This window comes from Cherax quadricarinatus, chromosome 68 (genome assembly GCF_038502225.1).
Source record: "Cherax quadricarinatus isolate ZL_2023a chromosome 68, ASM3850222v1, whole genome shotgun sequence".
NCBI classification, from domain to species: domain Eukaryota; kingdom Metazoa; phylum Arthropoda; class Malacostraca; order Decapoda; family Parastacidae; genus Cherax; species Cherax quadricarinatus.
This window is the reverse complement of record NC_091359.1, coordinates 8,690,536-8,713,035: the sequence shown is the minus strand read 5'-3', so window position 1 is coordinate 8,713,035 and position 22,500 is coordinate 8,690,536. Positions and strand designations below refer to the sequence as shown.

Genomic DNA, 22,500 nt, shown 5'->3' with positions numbered 1-22,500 from the left:
GGGAGGGGTAGTGTAACAGCAGTCACACACTTGTGCTGTTACAGTCAGCCTCGCCGGTGTAGTCATCCCACGGTTCTTTTAAAAGTGTTGAGCACTTGTATTCAGTGATTGAAAAGTGCTTTTTTCGGCCAGTGTGAGAGTTTAAACTAGTGTAGTTATGGAGGTGTACCTCCGGAGGTGTTGTGTAGTGTCGGGTGAAAATGTTGGTGGCACTGGTGGTAGTGAAGGTGCCAGCGAGGCTCCATATACGTGGTGGCACCAATGTGAATACTGTACAGAAAATAGTTTGTCCTCGCCTTGTGTTTACATACCCTTGAAAAGGTTGCCTTGATGACCGTGAATTACTCGTGTTCCTTCCCTTCCTTGGATCAAACCCTGATTAACTCCCATTCCACCGGCGCTGCTCGACTCCATGCGGGTTGAGCGCTTCTTGTATAATGCGTTTGCAGAGGTTGATCAGTAACTCCTGGCTCCGCTTCTTAACACTCGTCGACCGGCTTAACGAATTACAGGGTCCGGGAATTCCTTGGCTTGAAGCTGTGTATGTGTCAGCGGGTGTTTGTGCTGGGTAGCCCAGCTTCCTGGAGATATTTTAGGAAGAAATATAATGTAATTTCGCCTTTGTAGTATTGTGTAACCAGACTTGTGTTATGTTACTCTGTTACTCGTGTAACGTACAAATTTTGTTCAACCTGTAACTTATACCACTTTGTTCAACGTGGAACTTATACCACTTTGTTCAACGTGGAACTTATACCACTTTGTTCAACTTGGAACTTATACCACTTTGTTCAACGTGGAACTTATACCACTTTGTTCAACGTGGAACTTATACCACTTTGTTCAACGTGGAACTTATACCACTTTGTTCAACGTGGAACTTATACCACTTTGTTCAACTTGGAACTTATACCACTTTGTTCAACGTGGAACTTATACCACTTTGTTCAACGTGGAACTTATACCACTTTGTTCAACGTGGAACTTATACCACTTTGTTCAACGTGGAACTTATACCACTTTGTTCAACGTGGAACTTACACCACTTTGTTCAACGTGGAACTTATACCACTTTGTTCAACGTGGAACTTATACCACTTTGTTCAACGTGGAACTTATACCACTTTGTTCAACGTGGAACTTATACCACTTTGTTCAACGTGGAACTTATACCACTTTGTTCAACGTGGAACTTACACCACTTTGTTCAACGTGGAACTTATACCACTTTGTTCAACGTGTACAGTGTATCTCTGTGTTAATGAAATTGCATCATTTATTTTACCGTACTTTACCTTGCCTTACTTTACCTTACCTTAATTTAATTTACCTTACTTTAACTTACCTTAATTTAATTTACCTTACTGTACTTTACCTTACTGTACTTTTCCTTACCTTACCTTTAACTTACTTTACCTTACCTTGCATTACTTTACATTACTTTGCCTTACCTTTACCTTACATTACTTTACATTACTTTGCCCTACCTTTACCTTGCATTACTTTACTTTGCCTTACCTTACTTTACCTGCTATTACTTTATCTTACTTTACATTGCATTACTTTACTTTACCTTACTTTACCTGCTATTACTCTATCTTACCTTACTTTACCTTACATTACTTTACTTTGCCTTACCTTACTTTACCTGCTATTACTTTATCTTACCTTACTTTACCTTACATTACTTTACTTTGCCTTACCTTACTTTACCTTGTTACTTCACCTTACCTTTCTCTACATATCCTTACTTTACTAGTGTGCCAAAATTCTCAATAATTTTGATGAATATTTTATTGTAATGGTCATGTTTCACATCCCCACGAAGCACACCCCAAAGGTTGATCAATAATAAAACATTATTTTCTCACTTCTTTATTGCCCTATGTCCTTTTTCTCCTTTATTATCCTGTGTCCTTTTTCTTCTTTTGTCCTTTTTCTTCCTCCTTTATTGCCCTTTTTCTTCCTCCTTTATTGCCCTTTTTCTTCTTTATTGTCCTTTGTCCCTTTTCTTCCTCCTTTATTGTCCTTTGTCCCTTTTCTGCCTCCTTTATTGTCCTTTGCCCTTTTTCTTCCTCCTTTATTGTCCTTTGCCCTTTTTCTTCCTCCTTTATTGTCCTTTGCCCTTTTTCTTCCTCCTTTATTGTCCTTTGCCCTTTTTCTTCCTCTATTGTCCTTTGCCCCTTTTCTTCCTCCTTTATTGTCCTTTGCCCTTTTTCTTCCTCCTTTATTGTCCTTTGCCCCTTTTCTTCCTCCTTTATTGTCCTTTGCCCTTTTTCTTCCTCCTTTATTGTCCTTTGCCCCTTTTTCTTCCTCCTTTATTGTCCTTTGCCCTTTTTCTTCCTCCTTTATTGTCCTTTGCCCTTTTTCTTCCTCCTTTATTGTCCTTTGCCCTTTTTCTTCCTCCTTTATTGTCCTTTGCCCTTTTTCTGCCTCCTTTATTGTCCTTTGCCCTTTTTCTTCCTCCTTTATTGTCCTTTGCCCCTTTTCTTCCTCCTTTATTGTCCTTTGTCCCTTTTCTTCCTCCTTTATTGTCCTTTGCCCCTTTTCTTCCTCCTTTATTGTCCTTTGCCCTTTTTCTTCCTCCTTTATTGTCCTTTGCCCTTTTTCTTCCTCCTTTATTGTCCTTTGCCCCTTTTCTTCCTCCTTTATTGTCCTTTGCCCTTTTTCTTCCTCCTTTATTGTCCTTTGCCCTTTTTCTTCCTCTATTGTCCTTTGCCCTTTTTCTTCCTCCTTTATTGTCCTTTGCCCTTTTTCTTCCTCCTTTATTGTCCTTTGCCCCTTTTCTTCCTCCTTTATTGTCCTTTGCCCTTTTTCTTCCTCCTTTATTGTCCTTTGCCCTTTTTCTTCCTCTATTGTCCTTTGCCCTTTTTCTTCCTCCTTTATTGTCCTTTGCCCTTTTTCTTCCTCCTTTATTGTCCTTTGCCCCTTTTCTTCCTCCTTTATTGTCCTTTGCCCTTTTTCTTCCTCCTTTATTGCCCTTTTTCTTCTTTATTGTCCTTTGTCCCTTTTCTTCCTCCTTTATTGTCCTTTGTCCCTTTTCTGCCTCCTTTATTGTCCTTTGCCCTTTTTCTTCCTCCTTTATTGTCCTTTGCCCTTTTTCTTCCTCCTTTATTGTCCTTTGCCCTTTTTCTTCCTCCTTTATTGTCCTTTGTCCCTTTTCTTCCTCCTCTATTGTCCTTTGTCCCTTTTCTTCCTCCTTTATTGTCCTTTGCCCCTTTTCTTCCTCCTTTATTGTCCTTTGCCCCTTTTCTTCCTCCTTTATTGTCCTTTGCCCTTTTTCTTCCTCCTTTATTGTCCTTTGCCCTTTTTCTTCCTCTATTGTCCTTTGCCCTTTTTCTTCCTCCTTTATTGTCCTTTGCCCTTTTTCTTCCTCCTTTATTGTCCTTTGCCCCTTTTCTTCCTCCTTTATTGTCCTTTGCCCTTTTTCTTCCTCCTTTATTGTCCTTTGCCCTTTTTCTTCCTCCTTTATTGTCCTTTGCCCCTTTTCTTCCTCCTTTATTGTCCTTTGTCCCTTTTCTTCCTCCTTTATTGTCCTTTGCCCCTTTTCTTCCTCCTTTATTGTCCTTTGCCCTTTTTCTTCCTCCTTTATTGTCCTTTGCCCTTTTTCTTCCTCCTTTATTGTCCTTTGCCCCTTTTCTTCCTCCTTTATTGTCCTTTGCCCCTTTTTCTTCCTTTATTGTTCTTTGCCCTTTTTCTGCCTCCTTTATTGTCCTGTATCCTTGAATTATTAAAATTACTGTTGTAATCATCGTGTCGAGGCAGTTCAAGTTCTGGTGTTGGAAATTAAATCACTTGTAAGTTAAAGTTGGGGAAACGTTGCTAACAGCCCGTAACTATGAGAGAAATCGTTAGCAACGTTACGATCCTTTTCGAACCATATTTCAGACGATTTGATGATAATCCATGGTGACCCTTTGCACCATTTTCCCTTTTTTTTTTTTTTAAATTGTTGTGGGTTAGTTGCGAATTGTTTCGATCTCGTAGTTGTGACTTGCAGTCTTCAAGGAATGTTGAGGAAACACTAAAAATGCTTAAGAAATCACGTTCAGGCAGCATCGTGAGAACGTTTGGGTATGAAGATACGATATGCAGCTCGGGCTTGTGTTGGCACAACGTTTCGCCCATTGTAGAGATTCATTAAGCGATGATATGGTTCTTACCTTCAACGGAAACTCGTGGTCATATTTTTTTTAAGGGGTGGAAGGGAAGACCTCGGTCAGATGACCAGAAGCTCCAGCTGTGGGTCATATGACTAAGACCCGCGTCAGGGAACACTTGCCCTGTTTCCTGACGAAACTAACCTTACCTTACCAAATCTAACCTAACCTTACCTAACCCTACTTGACCTTATCTTACCTAACCTTATCTTACCTAAACTTAACTAGCCTAACCTAACCTTAACTAACCTAACCGTACCTAACCTTACTTAACCTTAACTAACCTAACCGTACCTAACCTTAACTAACCTAACCGTACCTAACCTTACTTAACCTTAACTAACCTAACCGTACCTAACCTTACTTAACCTTAACTAACCTAACCGTACCTAACCGTACCTAACCTTAACTAACCTAACCGTACCTAACCTTAACTAACCTAACCGTACCTAACCTTAACTAACCTAACCGTACCTAACCTTAACTAACCTAACCGTACCTAACCTTAACTAACCTAACCGTATCTAACCTTAACTAACCTAACCGTACCTAACCTTAACTAACCTAAACGTACCTAACCTTATCTTACCTTGAACGGAAAATTGTTCCAATAAAAACGTATTCTGCAACGTATGTTTAGCGTTATTCCTCACGCAGTATTACTGTCTTTAGCTCTGCTTTATTAATAAGAATAATAATAGACGAGTAGGCGCACGCACGCACGCACGAGGATTTATGAATCACTAATGTAAACAGTTATCAGCGTACACAAGGACGTAAACAGTGCTATATGCGACGCAGTGCAAACAGGAGACTTTCATTTAAACAGGATAGCAAATAGTGGTGGGTGTGTTGGGGGATGGAGAGAGGGAGATGAAAGAGGAAACAGTGCAGACAAGTAGAAATAACAGGAAATAAGGTAATAAGAAAGCATCAGAGGGATGTTTATGAAGATAATAGTATAAAATAGACAACATGTGTATATCTGTTTTGCTGTGACGAACACAAAAATCTTCATGTGGTAGGTTGCTCTATATATATAACCTGCGTTCAGCGCTGTATGACCCTGCTGGGTTTAGCGCTTAGTTCTGATTATAATTAACCTTGGGAAACTGGTTAATTACATTTAAACTGCCGCCAGGGAGACCTGGTCTCAGACCGGGCCGCGGGGGCGTTGACCCCCCCGAAACCTCCAGGAAGGAAAAATTCCAGACTTGTGTGTTAACACTTTCAAAGTTGGTGTTTCTAAGGGGAAGGACTCCAAATAATTTTGGTCTATGTAGGGGTCTTTTTCCACCACTTCCATTGAAGATATTGAAATATTGGTTTCCATGTGATAACCTGTGCAGGATTTTCCACTGAACACATTAAGGTATTACTTTCTATGTGGTAACTTGTGCACGATTGTCCCTTGGTGCTGGCGAGTCTTCATTCAAGGACTCGGACCTTCCCTATCCCCCCTCCCTTGGATTTAACCCAATTTCATCTTGTATCCCAAAGCATTGTATGACCCCCTGTGGGTCTAGCGCTTCGTGTGAATTTAGCGATGATTGCTACTTCAACGTTGCACGAGCGCTTTCTAGCATTGCTATGTCATCTGTGTGTTCTTTTGTTGGTTGTCTACCGGCAGAAAAACAACGAACCACCACCTAAAGGAAAAACAGAAGGAAAGGCAGTAAAAGAGAACGCCGGAGAAACGGAAGTAACGCGAAAGAGTGAACGCGAGAGAAATGGGTCAAACGCGAGAGAAACAGAGCGAAGGAAAGGCACAAATTGCAGAGAAGTGGTGCAATATGTCAACAAGGTCTGGATGGTTCACTGACTGCAAACTGTCTCGCCACCATCATCCACTATATTCAGATTTAATAGTATTTTTTCTTGCATAATTGAACAAGGCATTTTTCGGGCCGGCTCCTGTGGCTCTAGATTATGTCTATGAATATTTAAGCACAAATATGAATAGCCTCCCGTTTTCAGTGCAGCTCAGGGCAGAAGACGCCCAAGAGGCAATTTTGGGCACCAGGATTGAATTTTTTTTTTTAGGCTTTTTTTTTTTATCGCTGGAAAACTCTTGTGGATTATGAACTCAGGCTGGTACCTTTCATTACCTGGTATACGTATCCCAGCCTATGTGATGGGGTACCATCACGCTATGTAACCATTATATAAAGTAAGGTAGCAGCTCACTGCTGGTGTTCCATGTCCCATATTTTACGGCATATAAGGCGCACGATCATAGAAAACATATAATTAGGTATTTTCAATTATTTGTAACTTGACCTTAGTAAACAACTGCTAAAGGGTAACCCAAAGCCCTATATCCCTGACCTTGAACATATACGGCGCAGGCTGATTTTCCAAGATTTCCTTTTGTGGGGGGGAAAAAAAGCGCGTCTTTTATGAACTGTCTTACAGAATAGTGTAGCAGCACATTTGCTAGAACGAAAACAGCTCCGGTGTTGCTAGGAAGACGGACAACAACACTTAGCGCCGCATCGCCGTTATTTACCTGTCACACACAACTTTGCCTGTGGTTTGTAAGAGCCAGGCACACATCTTTCCTAACCAGGCACGTGTTGAGGTCTTTGTACAGCTGCCCAGACACGATTATCTATTCCCTAAACCTCGTCTCACCCCTATGAGGTAATCGTAAAAATGCACGGCTGTTAGATATAAAAAAAAAGAATATTGAGGAAGGGGCAGACCGTTTGTAGAAGATCTGTCTACGTCACCTGAATTGGTTATCCCAGTATGGTCTTTGTGAGAGTCGAAAGATTAAACTATTCGGGCAGTGTTGTCTGACATCCACTGCGTTCCCTGTAATCAGTGTTTTTGAGTTCCTGGTCACAGTATGAGTTGGTGCACAATAAACTGCCACAGTATGAGGTGCTGGTGCACAAACTGCCACAGTACGAGGTGCTGGTGCACAAACTACCACAGTACGAGGTGCTGGTGCACAAACTGCCACAGTACGAGGTGCTGGTGCACAAACTACCACAATACGAGGTGCTGGTGCACAAACTACCACAGTACGAGGTGCTGGTGCACAAACTACCACAATACGAGGTGCTGGTGCACAAACCACCACTCAGGTCAACTGTGGGAGCACAACCTAGTCAGTAAGACAGCACAGATTTTTTAATAAAATAAATTTACCGATGAGTAATTCTTGAGGTGAACGTTAACTTTGCTTCCCCTGCCAGATTCCTTCAACATTCGTTAACTCTTTTATGGCACGTGATTATTGTTACAATTTTAATACTAGGCCTCTGATTCGAAGTGGTTCGCCGCTGTAAGTCCTGGCCCGGGTCTTTTCCGCGAGGTGATCCGGCATTGGCGCCCCAAATGGGGGGGTAATATCGTACGGCGTCTTCACTGAAGACTTGTGTAGTAGTCTTGCTTTGAGACAGTAACAGGTCTGAATATTTTCTTTGATGGCGTCTCTGTATGTGTGGTAGTGAGGCGGGTGATTAATTTCCACGCTTTCCTTGTGCGGGTATCTTCGTTTGTGCGTTGCGAGGCGGGTGTGTGTCGTAATTATCATGGGGAGCGCTAAACCCGTAGGAATTATTGTGGGTGTCGTAAGATGACCCGCTCTGTCCAGGACTGAGCGACACGTCGTTGTAAGTTCGCTCTCCTGAGTGCTGGCCTTTGGTGAATTGTTCCAGCCGGAGCATTGTGACTTTGTTTTTTATTCTTTAGATAAACGCAGATTAGCCTGTGTTTACGTAGGTACTCGACAACAATAAAATGATGTAAACATCTCATCTCTGAAATGCACCGAACGTTTCGTATGCCTTAGAACGTTGGCATCGCCAAGCTCATTGTTATACAAGGTTCGAATTTAACGTATATAAAATTCACGTATTGAGCTTCAAGAAGAGATGTGCTCATGACGTAGGAAGTACTCCGAGAAAGACAAATTGACATAGGAAGAACCAGGTTGATGGAACACAGTGAATACCCAAGTCAGCTAGACGGTCATTAGACCGCTATTAAATAAAAAGTTATTATTATGCGTTAAATCCGCAAGGTTTATTAAATGGTAGGAGTAATGAAGGGGAATTTGGACGACACAACATGATAAAAAATAGAAACAAGAGGTAGTCAGTGGATGGAACGTTACAAGGGGGTCAGGAGATGGAGCTTAACTACAGTTTAATGCATACCACTTCCTGCTCAGTTCACTACATTCTTTAATGTTCACTACATTCTTCCTCAATCTTCTCACTTCCTCGCCGTTCACTACATTCTTCCTCAATCTTCTCACTTCCTCGTCGTTCACTACATTCTTCCTCAATCCCCTCCACATCCCTCAAACGGATTACATTGTTAATGGTTACAGTAAACACTCTTACAAAGCTCCTGTAGTGCGAATTTTTGTAAGTGGGATTGAAAACGTAGTTCTCAAGGTGAACAGAGAAGTGAACGGTCTACGTAATGCACTCTGCTCGGTTTTCAATGCAAGTTTGCAGTTGCATTTACAAGAAAAGCTTTTTAAGAGAGCTTACTGTAACTGAAATAGTACATTGTGCACAACCTATTATGTGTTTGTATAATGTAGAAGGGAAGAAAAGACCGAGCGATAACCTACATTACTACGCTCTCTGGTAATTTTTTTTTTTGATATTACTAAAACACAGTGATGAGTTTCTTTTGTTTATCTGTTAATGGTCTTGCTTATAACAGCAGCGAAAACACGAGCACTAAAGTCAAGCGAGAATGGTTGGAAATGAGAAAACATACTTTGTAAACATTAATAAGGAAGAGTTGTAGGTGACGAAGAGAGTGTAGGAAAGTGAGTGAACTCAACTGCAAGGAACGGTTATTAGTGAAAGCTTTTGAGAAAATTGTATGTAAACTGCACACGAAGGGAATGACGCTGGACTTGAAGAATAAATCTTGCCTCAAGGCTGGGATGTAAGGATAAGTCTTATCTCAAGCCTGGGATGTAAGGATAAGTCTTGCCTCAAGGCTGGGATGTAAGAATGAAGCTTGTCGCAAAGCCGTGATAAGCGGGATGCAATGGTATTTTTCACAGTCTTGTTTCCCTGGTTATAAATTGCTTGCAGAGGGCGTCTACTCGACTTGTTTCCCCTCCTTCCGCAGTCCTGATGGTAGGTAAAAGGCAGGAGGGAGCTGACCAGCTGGAACAACAGCAATGGCCGGATTTAAATTGATGCACACAGGAGTCAAGTGAGGTGGACTGTGACGACTCTTAAGAGGACATTTAAAATTAGATTCAAGAGTCTTCCTACGTAACTTTTTATTCCCCGTCTTGTATCTACGCCATAAAACTCTTGATTATTTGGAAAGCTCTTGTTCTTGGGAAAACTCCCAAATCTAAGAGAGAACAAGATACTGGTTACATTTGTGAAAATTATGAGTTCATTCGGCAGTACATTTTCCAGGTCGGCCGCGACTTGCCGAGCTGACAAAGAGCTTCTCCTGGGAAGCCAGTGTCTCTCGGAAGAAGAATGTGTCCAGAATGGCATGGTGGACGATAGTATGTCCCTCGACGAAGAAACAGGAGTAAAAATCGGCAAGCATTCGTCCTATCCTCAACACACTTGTGAAGTGGATGAGGCGAAACTATTCTTTGGTGACGAATCTGAGGTACACAATTGCTCTAATGCCAGCGATGATGACGCTGTTGGGGTCATTGCTAGTAATCCAAAGTTTGTGAGGTCGTTTAACAAGCGGGTACGATCCCGTGAGTTGAGGGGCTGGCGGTACAAGTCACTCTCAGGAGAGACTGACTTGAGACAACCCGAGTTGAAAGATACAAGAGAAAAGATCTGCAATGGGCCTAATGTTGGAAGCAATAGTCAGGCAAAAAGTGCTAACGTGGGTCTGAAGAGCAAAGAAAATACAGAGAACTATCAGTGTATCAAAACCTACAGGCGGAGAACCGTGTCAGGAGTAAATGTGAGTGACGGTGACTCTGGAGGAGTTTGTTTCCCCAGTACAGACAGTGTATTTTGTCCTCTCGACACTGTTCCACCCGTCCCTCAACAGTCGTCGTCGTCGGAGTTTAACGATCCCACCTCGAGCACCGGTAACCAGACAATTCCTGACAAACGAGAGGAACATAAGAGCTGTTGTCTCGGGAGTACAGCATCAACCGTCGCTGATAACGAAGCCACGAGTACTTGTGTGGATGTCGAATGGCATCAGACTAAGGACTGTGGAGGTGGGTTTTCTTTCCTCTCACGCCTGGGCAAAAGCGTGTCACTTAAGAGGAAATATGGGAAGTCCCACGGCAAAACTCGTCCTTTTCAGTTTAACGAGAAAAAAGTTGTTAAAGAGAGTGGGGTCAAGGAAAACTTGGAATGTATCATGGAAAATTCACAGGAGAAAAACATGGAGGAGTGTATCCCATGTCATTGGCCTCAGAACCTCTGCTCGGAGAGAGACGGGATGATGATTAAGCCTGCAGAAGAAGGCAAGGTTCCATGCTCTAAAGAAAGTAATAGTCCAAGTTGTAGTCCCAGTACTCGATGGTTTCTGAGCGCAGATCCCACCCTGGCAGAAATCAACACACTAGATGCAGAGAGAAACAAACAATGTAATACGCCTGTAATGACTGAAGCCTCTTCTTTCTTACCGATACTGTTTAAACTTCCTCCCCCTCCGAGGTCGAGGAAACTCGGGGACTCTGAACCAGTTGCTAATCAGAACTCGACCTTTGAACATGAGAGATCATGTATGAAAAGTAATCCACGAGACCCAGAGATGATGGATGAGAAGAGTGATCAGATGTCCCTCACTTTTGATCAAGATTGGAATCTTATTACATCTCGATGTGTCGGTAGCACAAGTAGTCTCTGGCCAGCGCTCCATCCTTCCACGGTCACTGATTCAGAATTTCTCTGCCTCAACGAAACAAGTAATGCGAACGAGCAGACAACTCTGTGTACAGTGGCGTCGGCTACAGCGCAAGAAGCCAAGTCTCCTATTACTGTAAGGAAGACTTACGAGTCTACATGCCTTTCACGGCAACCACAGCTTCCAGAACATAGTGGCAATGAGGAGCCACAGTTCAAAGAACGATCATCCTTGCAGCATACAGAGCCGAGTCATTTTAATGGCTTGAAAGAAATAAACATGCAGAAGAAATGCAAATTTCGCCCAAGTTTTATATTTCATACAGAAAATAATACAAAGAAAAGTGAGGTCGAGAAAGGAGAAGCAAAGGATAAAAATGTTAAGAAAGAAAAGAAGGTATCTGGTGAGCGAAAGGTGACTGAGGTAAAGGCTTCTGTGGCGACCCAAGTGAAACTTAGAAGAGTTGGAGCCATTAAGAAATGTGAGGAGATCCATCATCTTTTGCTGGATGATAGTCACGTTTCTCTCACCAGCGTCCTCACCATCCCTCACAACAATGACACACTGACACAAGCACGAGACACAAAGCCTACCCTGAACTCTTCCTTCAGTATACAACCTTTACCCAGTACGGGAGCCATTCCGAAGAGCAGCCAAATGAGTAAAGTTTTCCAAGTGATAAATAAAGATGAGGCCAAACAGAAAAATTTGAGTGAGATCAATCCTACCATACACGAAAATACTGCTACAGATACAAAATGCCAGACGTCTTTAGAAACGAAAAAAGGATCCGGAAAATCTTTTAAGACACATGGAAAGCGCTTAATGGAGCGATCTTCATCTGTTCCATTTTGGACAAAATTGTATTCACAAGAGATATCCCCTTCCACTGCTGATGGTGAGTGCCTTACAGACAACAAGCTCCACACAAATGGTGAAAAAATTGTTGCTCACAACACACAACAGGGTGATCAAGGTAAAGCTGTTCAGAGTATGGCAAAGGTGACTCACAAACGGGCCAAATCACAGGAATTAAAGAAAACCTTCTTAGACGAAGCATTTTCACTGGCTCCAGAGAGGTCCGCTTCTCATGACAACATAACTACACTAAAGCAAGGAGCATCAAAAGTATCCTCGCTTGATATTGGCTTCCAGCCTTCGGAGTCTGCCCAGGAGATAAATATCAGCAACCTGCACTTCACCGAAGATGCATCGTTCGAAAGGTTGGGTTATAAGAGCCACTATAAACACGCTAGTTGTAACGACATCATTGACATGGGTAAGGAAACAAGCGAGTCTTCGAGGGTGATCCAGGCGTTTAGGGACTCCAAGGTGATTAGCGCCTCTGCTTTCTGCCTCTCCAGCAGCGTAACTAGAAAGGCATCGGCTGGTGGAGGCCTAGGAACCCCCACGCCTGCCCTCAGAGGGAAAGATTCTTCTCTCTCTGGAGGTAATTTGCCCACCTCGCCGTCAGCGCTAGTAGGGGATGAGCTCGCAGGGGAGACGAGGAACCTCAGGGAGTCGCAACTACTGTACACATCCCCTTACGACCTCGTCACCAATGTCAGAGATAAACCTTACTTCCAGCGTGTCATCAATGTCTTCCATATACAAACCACGGTAAGTTTAAGACAGTGTTATATCTACGAAATGGTAAGTGACTACTTGGTTGTATTATATACCTGGTTGTCTAGAGCAGATCATAGTAAGGTCCATAATGAGTCATGGGGGTCTGACAGGCTAGGACAGACCACAGTAGGCCTACAATAGTTCACTGTATATCTAAAATAAGTTATAATATGTCAACGACAGGTTACAGTATGTCTACTCCACAGGAATCGTCGCATTGAGACGATATCTGTCAGTTGAGCAGTGGATGAAATTTCACTCGCAGCCACCTGTTTACGGGTCCTCCAGCCCACCTCCCTTTCCCTGTGTAGCTTGTGACGTGCCGCTGACTGTGAAACACGTTAACTGCTCATCCACGGCTTAGGCCTATCCGCCTTCGTCTTGGCTTTTATAATTACCGTGGTGCCTGTAGAGACCTTGGGGATCTTTTAGGAGACCCTCTTGATAGCAGTGACTTAACTTTTTTATATCTGATGGTTATTTTTTATTTTAGTGTTATTTATATTTGTAGTTTGTACGATTTAATTTCGTCTTTTTCTTATATAGCAACGCTCTTCTTGCCGAATACGGCAAGCGAAAATTTGTGTATGCAATAATTTCGCAAAAATCATTCTGACCCTAACGAGAAAAATATATTTCATTGTGTTTGTTTATTATTAAATTATTGTAAACTTATCTAAGATTGGGTCAGGTGACAAGGAAGGTGCAGGTGAGTGCAGGGTGTTGCCCAGTAGGTGAGGGAAGTATAGGTGACACACGCTGGCTTTAAGGACCCCCGGAACTCTCTCCAGGTAAACTCCAGGTAAGGGAACCTATCTGCCTGACTAGATTTCTCTGAATGGCGATGTTGTTGCGTGGTGTGAGCGAGTGGTTTCCCAGTGAAGACCTCGTACTCACCTAATTGTACTCGCCTAATTGTGGTTGCAGGGGTCGAGACCCAGCTCCTGGCCCCGCCTCTTCACTGATTGCTACTAGGTCCTCTCTCTGCTTCCTGAGCTTTATCATACCTCTTCTTAAAACTATGTATGGTTCCTGCCTCCACTACTTCACTTGCTAGGCTATTCCACTTCCTGACGACTCTGTGACTGAAGAAATACTTCCTAACGTCCCTGTGACTCGTCTGAGTCTTCAGCTTCCAGTTGTGACCCCTTGTTCCTGTGTCCCCTCTCTGGAACATCCTATCTCTGTCCACCTTGTCTATTCCCCGCAGTATCTTGTATGTCGTTATCATGTCTCCCCTGACCCTTCTGTCCTCCACTACGTCATTTTCTAGGCTATTCCACTGCCTTACAACTCTATGACTGAAGAAATACTTCCTACTATCTCTCTGACTCATTTGTGTCTTCAACTTCCAATTGTGGCCTCTTGTTTCTGTGTCCCCTCCCTGGAACATCCTGTCCTTGTCCACCTCGTCTATTCCACGCAGTATTTTATATGTCGTTATCATGTCTCCCCTGACCCTCCTGTCCTCCAGTGTCGTCAGGCCGATTTCCCTTAATCTTTCTTCATAGGACATTCCCCTTAGCTCTGGAACTAACCTTGTTGCAAACCTTTGTACTTTCTCTAGTTTCTTGACGTGCTTTGTCAAGTGCGGGTTCCAAACAGGTGCTGCATACTCCAGTATGGGCCTGACATACACGGTGTACAGTGTCTTGAATGATTCCTCACTAAGGTATCGGAATGCTGTTCTCAGGTTTGCCAGGCGCCCATATGCTGCAGCAGTTATCTGATTGATGTGTGCTTCCGGAGACATGCTCGGTGTTATACTCACCCCAAGATCTTTCTCCTTGAGTGAGGTTTGCAGTCTTTGGCCACCTAGCCTATACTCTGTCTGTGGTCTTCTGTGCCCTTCCCCTATCTTCATGACTTTGCATTTGGCAGGATTAAATTCGAGAAGCCATTTGCTGGACCAGGTGTCCAGTCTGTCCAGGTCTCTCTGTGTGTGTGTGTGTGTGTGTGTGTGTGTGTGTGTGTACTCGCCTAATTGTGGTTACAGGGGTCGATTCATAGCTCCTCCCCAGTGTGTGTGTGTGTGTGTGTGTGTGCATCCGTATTAACGTCAAATGCTCTTTTTTTTAATTCTTCCTTTTTTTCACTTCTCATTTTCCCCTCCACTCCCTCTCTCCACTGCATCTCTTCACTTTCTCTTCTCACTTTTCATTTACTTTCCCCACTCCCACTGTGCATTTCCTCTCTTCTCCAGCCTGCTTTCTTCTCTCCTCTCTACTCTCACCGTTCTCAGAATAAGAAACTTGGCTGCGGTAACTTGGCATCATAACCAGCCTCGTCTTCCTCCCCAGTGCACAAAAGCATTGAATCCTTCACGTAATGGAACTCCTCGCAAAATTGAATATTAAATTTCTCTCTGGAAAAATTCCAATTAGTAATTTTATTGCAGTGTGTCAGCGCCATCTATTGTCCGGGAGGGGCGTATCTCGCGTCACTATGATGGGGAGAGGGGAGACTCATTTGTTAATCTATTATTCTATTGACTGCATGTGGGTCATTAAGGCTGCATATCAGCATGTTTGAATACCTTAATTAGGGATCAAAGTAAACATTGTGTATGTACCTTGATTATTATTCATGTGAAAGTGGTAAACCCGTGTAGATTATACATCGTGGGAGGAGTATGATAAACAGGACATGTCCAACACTTGGCTGTCTTTGTTACCGAAACGTTTCGTCTGCTCAACGGGCTTCTTCAGTCTAATACAGGCGAATATAATGCTTGAAAACGTAGTAGCGGAAGCAGCAGCAACAACTGGTGCTGCTGTTGTACTGGTAGTAGCAGTAGTAGTAGTTGTATTGGTAGCAGGAGCAGTCGTAGTATTAGTAGTAGCAGTTTTGACGTGATCAGTTAGCCTTAGTATGAAGTAGTCATTATCTCAGCTTCCTGGGATGAAAAGCACTTTAACAGCATCAGTGCAAGCCTCGCAAATTGTGTGTGGATCTGTCACATACAATTTGCTGCAAATTTCTAGGTTTAAGTTATTTAAATTAACTTAGGGTAGTTTAGGTGACTTAATAATAACAATAATACTTAATAATACTTAATAATAATAATAATTACCCATTTAAAACCTACCTCATCGCCGATAAACGAAACGTAAGGTGGAGGCGATAAGAATTTCTGACTACGAAGAGAAAGCGAGTGGAAAAATCTAATTGAGATAATCACTGTTTAAAACTTTAAACAGTCACCCGTTTGACTGTTGCAGCAACAGTGGCATACTGTCTGTTATTAAGAGGATCATCGTTTTCAAATGCTTCAGATTTTTTGTTGTCTTCTGAGAATTCTGCTGTAAGACCCTCATGGGTTTAGTGCTTAGTTATGATTATAACAATCTGAGAATTACGAGAGATGGTAATTCTTGATCTTTGAGATCCGTTGCTGAAATCAGTAAGTTCAGGAATGTTTTTATGTAACTATGGTATTAAACGTGGTGGTACAACACCTAGACTGGATGACTTGTATTAACGTGGTGACACTCCACGTAGTCACTGTATTACTTTTAAGGCTGACACCACCCTGTTGATACTAGGGACTGGTACTTGGGACGGGTACTGGGGACTGGTACTTGGGACGGGTACTGGGGACTGGTACTTGGGACGGGTACTGGGGACTGGTACTTGGGACGGGTACTGGGGACTGGTGCTGAAAACCGGAACCGAGTTGATTACACACAAAGTAGGGAAGATATACACAGTTAACTTTATTACCTAAAATCACTAGAAAATACGACATTCAACTCTCCGCCAGATTGTAGACATCGTGAGGTGTATATTTTTGTGTATATATGCTGAGAGTTTGCTTTAATCTCTACCTCGGGAATTAAAGTGGGAAGTACAGTGTCTGCGCAGTTTTTGAAGTATAGTGTAGGCACCCCTCTGGCAAGACAGTGATGGAGTGAGTGATGATGAAAGTGCTTCTTCGGGTCACCCTGCCTTGGCGGCCGTTGTGTGTTAATAAAGAAAATGGAAATCGCGTGGTAGCCTCAGTGACCCTCGGGTAGTCGATAGTTGTAAACACCACCTACCATCCAGTTATCCTAATCCTGTACTTCTAACACTCAGTCACGGTACACATAATTACATTAATACTTTCAGAAACGAACTGAGTATGCTTACACAGAGCCCTGAGGGTTCAGCACAGGTCATGAGAGAATGATCTAAATGTATTCAGTGAGTGACGCGGCTAAAAAAAAATGGACAAGTTGTATACTTGCACTTGCCTGACATTTTATCCGCTATCAGAATTCTTCTCCAGCTTCCGCCCTTCTATAGGTCAATTATTACGGCAATCTACATTACATTGGCCTCATTTTTCGCCATTCTCTGTGACTAGATGCTTAGCCCAACCTGTTGCTGTGCCATTGTCTGTCTCTATGACCTCGCTTCACCTAACCGCTTTTCAGCGACAGTTTGATAAAATACAGGATTATCTACGGGGATAATATTGATGGTACACAACTCTCACATTAAAACGTCGTCATAAGTTACTTATGTGTTGTTCCAGTCACGGTATTGTGCCTTTTTTGATCTCGGTTGATAATGATGATGGTATGCAGTACCGAAAGTGTGATGAATTAGACCTATGTGCAACGACTCTCGCAGTCGTAATAGCACTGGTCTAGAAGTTTAAGGACTTAATTGCCGTGGGTTCGATCCCCACTCGTTCTGTGGCTTGCCTATTTTTGTCGTCGAGACAATAATCTTCTGTTAAAATCGGGAGCAAGGGAGTGGTATATGTGAATTAACAAGAGGATGAGCAATCACTGGAGAGGGTATTTTGATCTGGTTGGTTAGTGACATTACTGGGGAAAGAACTTTGACCTGGTTAGTAACATCACGGGGAAAGTACCTGGTTAATGACATCACCGAGGAAAGCATCTGGGTAGTGACATGGGGGAAGTATCTGGTTGGTGACATCACTAGTGAAAGTACCTGGTTAGTGACATCGCTGGGGAAGTACCTGGTTAGTGACATCGCTGGGGAATGTACCTGGTTAGTGACTTCATTGGGGGAAGTACTTTGACCCGAGTAGAGACATCAGTGGCCACCAGTGGGGCATGTATTTTCGGGTTACCAGTGTGTACGCAGGGGGGGAGGTGCAGGAGTGGTCTCCTGGGACCAGCTTAAAGCAGAGATTCCAGCAGCTAGTATTGCATGCGAGAGAGGGAGGGAGGGAGAGAAGAGAGGGTGTGCGTTCTCAGCTCCTGGTCCTGCCTCTTAAAGTTACGGCTTGTCCGATTTGCCTTCTCGTATCCTCGTGGTCCCTATTACACGCATCCTTAAAACTTTTTATGGAATCACTATTTCGTCATTGATGCCATTCCATTTTTTGACTATCCTCAGGCTGACGAAATAGTTCCCAACATCCCTGTGACTCATCTTTGTCTTCAACTCTCATTCTCACGCCCGTCGGGCTTCTGGGTTTTTAACTCTTCAAGAGGGTAGCTATGCACTTTAGCTGTGCCCTTGGCATCCATCCATCCGGATTCTCGTGCGTTTTTATACAGTGGCAGGATTCCTTGTGCCGAGGAAACTCGTTTTCTTGGACTGGTCTTTGACCGGAGGCTTACATGGGTGCTCATCTTACCCCACTTAAGCCTCAAAATATATATTTTGAGTGCTGGTCCACACCAACTATTCTGAGAATTTTCCTGGCTCAAGATTATCGTTTTTCCCATTCTTAGTCACCTGGTTAATGCTGAAGAATATTTAAGCGATGATTAAGTACTAATAAAGTGACACAACAGTATCGAGGCAAGACACCGTCACCAGTATTATTCACTGCTCTGTTTTGATAAAAGTCACTGGTTGGCAAAAAGATATTTCCTTAATAAAAGATACCAAAGCGTTACACATGTGTCTTATTGATGGATTAGGTATAATATTCACTTGGAACCTAATTTACCCCCTTGTGTGTGACCTGAATACTACCTTCCATGTGGAAAAAGACACTTAAGTACAGTTCAGGACATTTATTACAGGAAACGTTTCACCACGAGTGACTTCTTCAGTAGTAACCCTCGGGGCGAAGTGTTTCCTCTGTCCTAAACGGTACATAACTGTCTTTTTCCATATTTTGTCGGTATAACATTTTTCACTACCTCTTATATTCTTCATGAAATCTGAGATTTCCAAGTATATTTCATCTTCTGTGGAGGAGTATCAGGGTATACCTGTAACTGGTTTCAATGGTTCTTCTACCCTGGCAGCCCGACTGGAAGCCAGACTTCCCTATTTGATTGCCTGGCCAAGTTAGGTTGTTCCTGTTAGAGGCACCTGCAGGCCCACATAGCCTTCACAGCTTAACTGATCAGACATATCAGGTAATAGTCAAGTTTCTTCTTGAAAATTTCTACCGTTGGTCTAACAAGATTTCTTGTTGATAAATTAGACACGTGTGCAACTCTTGGGTATCTTTATTGAGGAAACGTTTCGCCACACAGTGGCTTCATCAGTCCATACAAAGGAGAATCTTGAAGAACAGGAGGAGAATGAGGTAATCAGTCCCTCAACCTTGAGTCGATGTGGTCAGGCCATCAATCTTGAATAGAATACGGCATACGTGCTGAGAAGGAGCTTATAAACCGTTGGCAGGAGAGGTGAAGCAGTCATAGGTCGTGTAACATTTGTTCAATGTTGAAGTAGGTCGTGCCCAAGAATTAGGCAAGCGAAGAATTCCCAAGTATTAAGATCCCAAGAAGTTGCAGTGTCTGACAGGTTTGTAGATGAATGGTTCAGAGAACCGACATGTTCAAGATTGATGGACTGACCACATCGACTCAAGGTTGAGGGACTGATTACCTCATTCTCCTCCTGTTCTTCAAGATTCTCCTTTGTATGGACTGATGAAGCCACTGTGTGGCGAAACGTTTCCTCAATAAAGATACCCAAGAGTTGCACATGTGTCTAATTTATCAAGATTTCTTGTATTTATTGGTAGCGGGTTGAAGAGTCGTGGACCTGACATCACATTCTCTGCTTCCCTTGGGGGTTCACACTTCTCGTGGCGTCAGGGACAACTGATTCAGTACCACATCAGGTTTTTTTTATAAAACTTTTCAACACTGGACTTTTGTTTACGGTTCTTACAGACAACTCTTAAGTCTTAGGTCTAAGGATGTAAGATTTGGTCTAGGTGTTTCTTCACCAGTGCCTAATGTTGTTATTGTTGCTCCCTTCTAACCCATCCTTCCCTCCCCTCTTCCCCTCCTCCTTTCCCACCCGTCATTCTCCATACTGTATAGCATGAAACATTCCCATTCATTCACAGATTAAAGAGCTAAGAATGCCGAGGTCCTGAGCTGAGGGTTATGATTGTAGCCTGCATGGCAATTGTTCTTGTGTAACTCAACCAGGGGTGCTAGAGTGCATCTGGGGTATTCATTCATGAGTACGAGTTTGTGTGTGTGTGTGTGTGTGTGTGTGTGTGTGTGTGTGTGTGTGTGTGTGTGTGTGTGTGTGTGTGTGTGTGTGTGTGTTTGTGTGTTCATCTAGTACTTGCTGAGATTTTTCATTTGTACGTATACTCAGTCTCGTTTGCAAAAACCACATCTAGTATAGGGCCCCTGCTCAGACAAGATGGATCCTACACAGATGACTGATAAATGAGTGAGGTACTGAAATCTCAGTATGACTGTGTTCAGCGGGCCACTAATCAGCCTAAAGATAGACAATCCAAATATTTTTTTTCATGAATGAGCCTCAAAACCCTGTCAATTAATGCCAAATTTCTGACATAACCCTAACTCCACTAGACTTTGAGTAAGCCATTGACAACATGTCCATGCACTCAGCCCCAGACCCAGACTCGTGGAACTTTGTGTTCATTAAGAACTGCACGAAACCCCTCTCACGGGTCCTAAGTATGTTATGGAGAAGGAGCATAGACACAGGTGAGATTTCAGTCCCTAAAAACAACGGATATAGCCCCACTCCATAAAGGTGGCAGCAAAGCAATAGCTAAGTACATAAAGAAGGAACACTGCAGCAGATCTACTGGCCTATGCGAGGCAGGTTTAATTCTCCTACCGGCTTAAGCTCACTGACCGTCTGACCTCACTGACCTAGTGAAGTCAGGCATGTCACTTAAGGGAGGAGCACGGCATCCGACCTAGTAGCGCAAGCTAGTTAGGTCCAACTCACACCCACTCGTGTATTTATCCAACCTATTTTTAAAACTACACAACGTCTTAGCTTCTACGACGATACTCGGGAGTTTGTTCTACACATCCACAACTTTCCAGTGCTTTCCTATATCCTTCCTGAATCTGAAGTTTTCAAATTTAAAACCATTGCTGCGAGTCATGTCTATGTTAGATATTTTTAGCACGCTATTTATCCTTTATTAATTCCTGTTTTCCATTTATACACCTCAGTCATATCCCCCCTAATTCTACGCCTTTCTAGAGAGTGCAGATTCAGGGCCCTTAGTCTATCCTCATAGGGAAGGTTTCTGATTCATGGGATCAACTTTGTCATCCTCCTTTGTACGTTTTCCAGTGCATTTATATCCATTCTGTAATACGGTGACTAAAACTGCATAGCATAATCTAAATGCGGCTTAACCAAAGATATATAGAGTTGAACAACCTGAGGACTTCTGTTATTTATACTTCTTGCTATGACGCCAAGGATTGTTAGCTTTATTGCGAACACTTATGCGCTGTTGTCTTGGTTTCAGACTACTGCTAACCAAAATTCCTAAATCCTTTTCGCAGTCCGTAATATGAAGATCTACATTATTTGGTTTATATGTGGCATGATTATTGTCCTGTCCAACATTTAGAACTTTGCATTTGTCTATATTAAACTGCATCTGCCACTTCTCCGACCATTGCATCAGTCTATTCAAATCATCCTGGAGTGCTGTAATGTCCTCATTAAAATGAATTGGACCACCATTTTTTGGTGTCGTCAGCAAATTTGCTTATGTCGCTATTTATTCTCTCATCTCTGTCGTTTATGTAGCTTGTGAACAACAAGGGGCCCAACACTGACCCCTGTGAAATAAGATCTTTGAAAGAGTTCTAAGAAGCAGGGTTGCAAACCACTTGGATTCCTAACAGTTGCACAGTCCAGGACAACATAGGTTGTTCCGGGGGTCAACACCCCGCGGCTCGGTTCATTACCAAGAAGGACTGCTCTCTACCAACCCCTAACCCCACCACTCGCCCCGCCACTCACCCCGCCACTCTCATCTTGTGTTTATATTTACATAAGCGCAGCCTTCAACATTTCAACACTTTGTCACTGACGTGTAGACGAGGAGCAATGTTGTTGTAGTCGTGTATACGTTGAACTGTGTGTATGCGTGTTTGTGAACCGCCTCATGTATACCCATGTCCCTCTACCGCCTCATGTATACCCATGTCCCTCTACCGCCTCATGTATACCCATGTCCCTCTACTTCCTCATGTATACCCATGTCACACGCGTTTTCTTGAGAAAGATCCTTCAAGATAGTACAAGCTTCAATGTCTAAGATTTTCTAATGGTACCCTTGCACTAACCTCTTTTACCTCCGCACCTCCAGTCTTGAGTCTTGCAGACGAATATTACACCTGTGCGTCACTCACCACCTTACGCACCTCTCTCTCCGCTGCGAGTTTAGCTCTTGATTATAAGCTCATCTCTGTAGGTCAGTGAAGCTCTTTTGACAAAACTTAATAGAATGATAGCAGAAGCAATATTTCCACCCGGATATCAGACCCTGTGGAATGGTAGAGGTAGCAGAGGGGGAGGAGGAGTTGCACAGCTCATTAAAAACTGGTGGGGATTTGAGGAGATGGAAGGAATAGATGGACTGGACAAAAGGGACCACATAGGAACAATCCAATCTGGGGGCCATGAAATGATAATTGCAGTGATG

General features: G+C 43.0%; 1 protein-coding gene across 10 annotated transcripts in view; it reads left to right on the top strand.

Moving 5' to 3' along the window:
• Nucleotides 1–22,500, top strand: part of LOC128697766 (pleckstrin homology domain-containing family G member 5) — a 1,323,529-nt gene that overhangs the window by 1,198,812 nt on the left and 102,217 nt on the right. For 2 of the 10 annotated variants that reach the window (XM_070099653.1, XM_070099654.1), the window contains exon 1: nucleotides 8,815–12,608. The exons of 7 other annotated variants lie outside the window; for them this stretch is intronic. In XM_070099653.1, the coding sequence (XP_069955754.1) occupies nucleotides 9,543–12,608 (3,066 nt within the window). In that variant the 5' untranslated portion in view covers nucleotides 8,815–9,542. Of the gene's footprint in view, nucleotides 1–8,814; nucleotides 12,609–22,500 lie in introns of those variants that run through there. One more of the 10 variants, XM_070099652.1, reaches the window with a different exon arrangement.